Consider the following 6894-nt stretch of genomic DNA (forward strand, 5'->3'; position numbering starts at 1 on the left):
ACAGATAAAACTTAATTGATATTTATAGAAAAAAAAACTAAAAAAATTGAAAACTGACCATGTCCGTAAAGAGCTCAAAAAGAGTGAAATTATTCTCAAAATTTTATCATGTATATAGAAAATGCTAATATAGCGTTCAGGGAAATTTTCAAGTATCTACAGTCATTCGTTTTTAATTACAATAAAATAAGAAAATTGTTACATGAGAAATTGAGTGATTATCAAATGTTGTAAACATATGAATTTCAAACGCTATTATATTTAAATAAGTAATGATTCAATAACTACAAATCAAGTTTTGTTATAATATAGTTTCTACGATTTATATGTTAGGACATAAATTTAGGTGAGCAGTATCTTAATTTATAATCGGTAGTTCATAGGTACGCGAGGGTATTGAAAATATTACGGCGGTATTTGTGTATAATGAATTTTATAATGATACGAATCGTACCGGACCATAGATAACATATAAATATAACATATACCTAACATATCCGCCGCGCGTTTGCGGATCGTCAAAACACTTAACAGCGCATCCTCTTGGTCGTTGTACGCGTAAATTTTTCGTGACACGTCCAAAAAAGCTAAACAATTATTTTATCAAGGTAAATTATTAAGAGCTCAGTCTGATGATAAACAGGTATAGAATATTATTAATGAGGTAATAGGAAAATCAATTAAAAATAAATTATGTGATATTTATAAAATAACAATGAAAAACGGTTGTAATACTGAATCAAAAACAGAAATTTGTAATACATTTAATGAATATTTTATTAATGTTGGGAATAATTTAGAAATAGAACACATAAATCATGTGTCTGATGACCATGAAATTATAAATGATAGTTTATTTTTTAAACCGATAAATAGTGATAAAATAATGTTACACTTAAATAAAATAAAAGACTATAATTCTTTTTATGAAAATAACTAGTCTAATTACATACTAAAAAAAACATCTAAAACCATTTCAGTACCATTGTCAATTATTTTCAACAAATCTCTATCAACAGGTAAATATCCATCAAATTTCAAAAAATGTATTGTAATTCCCTTATTTAAGGCAGATAACAAACTAGAGTGTGGCAATTATAGGCCGATATCCATATCTCTAACATTATCAAAAATTTTTGAAAAATGTATAAAAAACAGATTACTTGATTTTTTAAATAAAAAATGTTTCTTTTCCAAATGTCAATTTGGCTTCAGGCCTGGATTATCTACTATAGATGCACTTTTTAAGGTAGACAACTCTGTTAGGAATAATATTGATAATAATAATAAGGTAATGGGTATTTTTTTAGATGTACAGAAAGCTTTTGATAGTGTGAATCATAAGCTATTGATGTTTAAATTAGAAAACGCAGGTATTCGTGGTTTACCTTATAATTTAATTAAATCCTTCTTAGGTGATAGAACTCAAAGAGTTAAACTAAATGATACATATAGTGATATTCTAGAAGTATCTTGTGGTGTACCACAAGGCACAGTCCTAGGTCCCTTATTATTTATAATTTTTATAAATGATCTCCTTAAAATCAATAATAATTTAAATACTGAAATTCTAAGCTATGCTGATGATACTGCGATTTTATTATCTGAACGAACAACAGATAGTTTGTATTATGAAGCAAATAGAATCCTAAATAATATTTATACCTACCTGGTTTTGCAAAAATAAATTAAAACTAAACTTGTTGAAATCCAAATACATTTTTTTTAATCCACAAAAGTGTAATACCTTGAATACTAACAAATTAATAGTCCATTCACTAAAATGTGTCTCAGCTTTTAGCAATACATGTAAGTCGCAATGTGTTATTCTTGAAAATGTTAAGGAGCTAAAATACCTTGGCCTAATTCTAGATTGTAGATTTAAATGGGATAATAGTCATATCAATTACTTAAACAATATTTTACGTAAGTATGTTCTTTTTCATTTTTAAAGAAGTCAAATATATTTTTAATAACTCATATAAAAGAATTATTTATTTATCCTTGGTACAATCAGTTTTTACTTATGGTATATCAATATGGGGAGGAACTTACAACAATCATCTATCTAGATTAATAACAACTATAAACTGCATTATTAAATATCTTCTAAATCTATCATTTCACACAAGTACTATATTAATTTTTAAGGAACTAAAAGTTAAGGATTTTAGACATATTTTTAATTTTAATACACTAGTTGTACTTTATAAAAATAAACATTTAATTATTTCTTTTGATCATAATCATTATACAAGATATAAACATAATATTAACATATGCCTACCTAATTATAGTAAAGTTTTTGGTCAAATGAGTGTTTTATATAATGGTCTAAAACTGTGTCAAACCTTAAATATCAACATTAGCCATTTTAATAATTTGAAATCATTCAAAAAGTATGCTAAAAATCTTGTTCTGTCTAGTAAGGTCAGTTGGGGTAAGTGCAGATTTGGGGTAAGTGCGAATCCAGATATTACGGAGTATATATTAAGTTTATGAAAGACTGCCAATAATGAAATTGTTGTACAACGTCCATGTAATATATGTACATAATTGGTCACACTGTATTATATTTCGTTATCGTGTTATCAATCTTTACTTTCAGAATATAAATTTCACTTGTATTTTTCAAAGAAGACGTTCGTTTGCCATTTTTTTTAAGGCAGTTTTTTTAAAAATTTGCTGTCTTAAACTAAGGTAGGTTATATCATTTTATGTGTAGATTATGATTTAAGTGTTAAAATTTGTATAGTTGTCAATGAATTTTATTTAAGTGCGATTACGCACTTTCCCCTTGTAAAATGAATGACGGGGAAAGTGCGACAATTGTCTGCGGGTAAGTGCAACATGACATGTCGCACTTACCCATTGTAATATTTAAACATTTATTATTAAATGTAATTTAAATTTTGAATATTTTTTAGGGTAAAATGGTTAGATCTTACGTTAGAAAAACCAAAAAGGGTGATGCATATACCAAAGAACAACTGTTACAAGCTACAAATGCAATCACAAGCAAACAAATGACCGTCAGCTTTGCTGCCAGATTATACCGGATACCAAGAACGACGCTTTACGATCATATAAATAAACGACGTGGAATGAAGTCTACAACTAAAGGTAGAAATACTGCCTTATCACCTGCTGTTGAAAAAAGTTTGGCTCAATCATTAACCATTATGGAAAAGTATGGCCATGGATTAAGTCGAACCGAAGTTTTGACATTAGTTGGTAATTATGTCAATGATAATAACTTAGTTACTCCATTTAAAGGTGGATATCCAGGTCATGATTGGTGGATAGGGTTTTCTTCTCGACACAAATTATCATTAAAAAAACCCCAAGTTGTAGAAAATGCTCGAAAAAAAGCTTGTGATCCATTCATAATTTACAATTATTTTGATTTGTTATGGGAAACAATGACTGATCTTGGTATAGTGAATAGACCAGATCGAATCTGGAATCTTGATGAGACATCGTTTTATTTAGACCCATCTAAAACCAAAACAGTGGGACCGATTGGTCAACCTAGTACCCGAACAACACATGGCTCTGGGTGTGACAATACATCTGTTTTAATGGCTTGTAGCGCAGATGGTAAAAAAGGGCCCCCTTTGATAATATTTAAAGGCAAAAATATTTGGGACAGGTGGATTACACAACAGTCTGAATTCCCAGACACTACATATGCTGCCACGTCCAATGGGTGGATGGAACGAGAGGTATTTGTAAATTATTTTGAAAAAAGCTTTTTAAAGACAACTAATCCATCGCCTGCTAACCCTATTCTACTCATATATGACGGACACTCATCTCATGTAGATTTAAAATTAGTTGAAATTGCTAGAAACAACAATGTTACAATTATATTGTTACCACCACATTCAAGTCACTTGTTACAACCAATGGACTTATCAGTTTTTAAATCAATTAAAACAGTATGGGATCAACGATTATGTTCATGGAACCGAAGTGATCAAGGTCAAAAGCTTCCCAAACAAGATCTCTCGAGAATTATATGCAGTATTTGGGCACAATTAGACACAAAAATAATAGAAAATGGGTTTAGAAAAGCAGGGATTTATCCCTTTAACCGAAATGCAGTTGATAAATCTAAATTTGACCCTATAAGTCTAAGTAGGTGGGAAGTTAGTAACACCCAAGAAAATAACCAAACTACTGATGATCAAACTTCAACAACCGAAATGTATAATGACTTAGTTATCTATAATGAAGCTTCAACATCAACATGTATTGCCAGCAATAACAATTTCAACTCAAATCAAGCTTCAACGTCAACTGAAAAAAATGCAGAAACAGAAATATTAAATAATAGTAAATCGTTTGAGGAGCTATTATTGATTTCTATGAAGCAAGTTGCCGTAGAGAAAACTACCAGAAAGCAGGTAACTAGCGGAGCTACAGTTATTACTTCTGAAGAAGTTATAAATATTTTAAAAGCAAAAGAACAAGAAAAGGACAAACCAAAAAACAACAAGAAAAAAAAACAGTCTGAAGAAGTTGTCAATGAAGAAGTTGTAAATGAAGAAGAGATTCAAGACGTTATAGATATAAATTTGAATCAACCTAATGAAAACTTAAATATAAGTTTTGTCAGTGGAGTGTCTGAAATCAGTGATTTATTAAATGAATTGGAAAGAGAAGAAGAGGATTTAGCAGAAGAAGGATATATGTTTCGCACAAAAAATTGTGTTGATGATTGGGTTTTAATTAAATATAAGCTTGAAGGAAAATCTGCAAAATCATTACATTATGTAGGTATTATAAAAGAAGTCTTTGATGGTAAGCATAAAATAAAATTTGTCAAACTGAAGTCTGAGAATAAACATTCTACTACTTTTGTATATCCTATTGCCGATGATATAGATGAAGTTTCAGAATCTGATATTATATGTAGTCTACCAAAACCAACAATTGGAAGAAGGGGTCAACTCGTTTTTGGAATCACTTTCAGTCAATATAATCTGAAAAAGTAACTTAAAGACTGATTAAATTTTGAATAATTACTTACTTAATCGTTATGTTTTAAAGTTATGTTGTTAATATTAAGTTAATTAGTGTTAAGTAACTAAGTCTGAAAAATTAAGTTGGTGGTTACCTATAATTATTATTTATGTATGTAAGTATCTTGAAAAAGTAACTCAAAGTCTGATTACAAAAGGTTTTATATTTTAATCTATAAATACTTGTTTTTATTAAGTACTACTTGTTTAACTGTTATGTTGATAAATATTAAGTTTTTTTATAATCTAACTATAACTTTGTTGATTGGTTATTTAAATAAAAAGGAAAGAGTTTTATATTGTTGTATTGCTTATTTACTTATACAAATCAAGTTTAATGTAAGTATTTAAATAAATTCCATATACTTAACTTGAAAGTGTTTGTATGTAATTAATGATAGTCTAATTAATACACAAATTTAAAAAGATCTTTAATGTTCTGTCATTTTTTTACCGTTCAGAATTTTTTCACTCTGAAAACACTGAACTGTAGGTGATTGTATGTAATTGTATGCACTTCCCCTATGATACAATTAAAGCATTTTTACTATTTTTCAGACACCGAAAACGCACTTACCCCCACTGCTTGGGGTAAGTGCGACACTTCAAAATTTTTTAAAAAAAAATAAAAAAAAAATATAAAAACTGTTGGAAATTAAATTTTAACCTCAAATTTATAATCTTTACAATATTCTGAATAAATTGAAATCATCATTATATTCTTTGATTAAATATTACAGTGAAAATAAGTTGCCAAAGATGAACTTTACAATGCCACGTCGCAGTTACCCCAACTGACCTTACCTATAATAAATTCCAAATTAATCATATCATAATATCTATTAAGTACTTATAACTCGTTATACATCAACAAAAAACCGTGGTACTATCATAGATATATAATAGTATACTTTAGAAGTTTCAAGTACCCACGAATAATATTATACAATCACAAAAAAATAACTAAAATAGTTATCCTAGGTTTTTAATATGTAATTTCGTCAAAATTTGTACTCAAAATGACTATAAAAATAAACTGTGTAAATGTATTTTTTAGATTTTTTGGTAGCAGAATTAATTACTTACGTGGAATCTCGTTTTAAATGTTCAATTCTTAGATACAAAAATTGAACATTTTATAAATTTTTAACTACAAAATAATTTTTCAAATTGAAATTTGATAAATTTGATCTTTAAATGTTTATAAAAAAAAATTGTGCCTATGTATTTTTAATATTTTTCAACTGATATTGTAACAATATATCAGAAGCTTTGTATTAAATTTATACACTTTTTGGCCCAACAGATAAAACTTTATTGATATTTATAGAAAAAAAAAACTAAAAAAATTTAAAACTGAAAATGTCCGTAAACAACTCAAAAAGAGTCAAAATATTTTCAAAATTGTATGGTGTATAGGAAATGCTAATATAAACATTCAGTAAAATTTTCATGTATCTACAGTTATTCGTTTTTGAATTACAACAAAATAAGGAAATCACTACATGAGAAATCGAGTGAATATCCAATGTTGTAAAAATTCGAATTTCAAACGATCATAAAAATTTAATTTGACTTTCTTATAGATATTTTTTGTTTGATAAAGGTAGATAATCTTATAAGGAATCTTGTATTACACTTTCATATCTTAGATTTAAAAAGAAAAATTTTTATGAATTTCTAACTCGAAATAATTTGCAAATTTTCGTGATTTTTCCATATTTTGTCATTTTTAGAACTTTAAATGCTTATGAAAAAAAAATTGAAACTAACGATTTTTAATATTTTTCATCTGCCTTTGAAACAATATACTAGGAGCCTTCTATTAATTTTCAAGCTTTTTTATCCAACAAATAAAATTTTATTG

At 27.5% G+C, this 6894-nt stretch overlaps 2 protein-coding genes across 2 annotated transcripts in view; both read left to right on the forward strand.

The window, feature by feature from the left end:
- The window catches only part of LOC107884753, a 3303-nt gene extending 371 nt beyond the window's left edge, over nt 1-2932 (forward strand). Inside the window, exons 3-4 of the mRNA XM_016807525.1 lie at nt 1311-1502; nt 2928-2932. Coding sequence (XP_016663014.1) covers nt 1311-1502; nt 2928-2932 — 197 coding nt within the window. The remainder of the gene's footprint in view (nt 1-1310; nt 1503-2927) is intronic.
- On the forward strand, nt 2502-5000 carry LOC100575571. Its single transcript, XM_003247052.4, has 2 exons — nt 2502-2700; nt 2928-5000. Exon 2 carries the CDS (start codon nt 2934-2936, stop codon nt 4998-5000), a length of 2067 nt encoding a protein of 688 aa, XP_003247100.1. The 5' UTR covers nt 2502-2700; nt 2928-2933.
- The last annotated feature ends 1894 nt before the right edge of the window (nt 5001-6894 follow it).

Source organism: Acyrthosiphon pisum, chromosome A2 (assembly GCF_005508785.2).
Source record: "Acyrthosiphon pisum isolate AL4f chromosome A2, pea_aphid_22Mar2018_4r6ur, whole genome shotgun sequence".
In the NCBI taxonomy this organism is placed as follows: Eukaryota; Metazoa; Arthropoda; class Insecta; order Hemiptera; family Aphididae; genus Acyrthosiphon; species Acyrthosiphon pisum.

What these genes read in the sequence shown, in the direction of transcription:
- LOC100575571 (XM_003247052.4), top strand. Translation starts at nt 2,934, where the DNA reads ATGGTTAGATCTTACGTTAGAAAAACCAAAAAGGGTGATGCATATACC.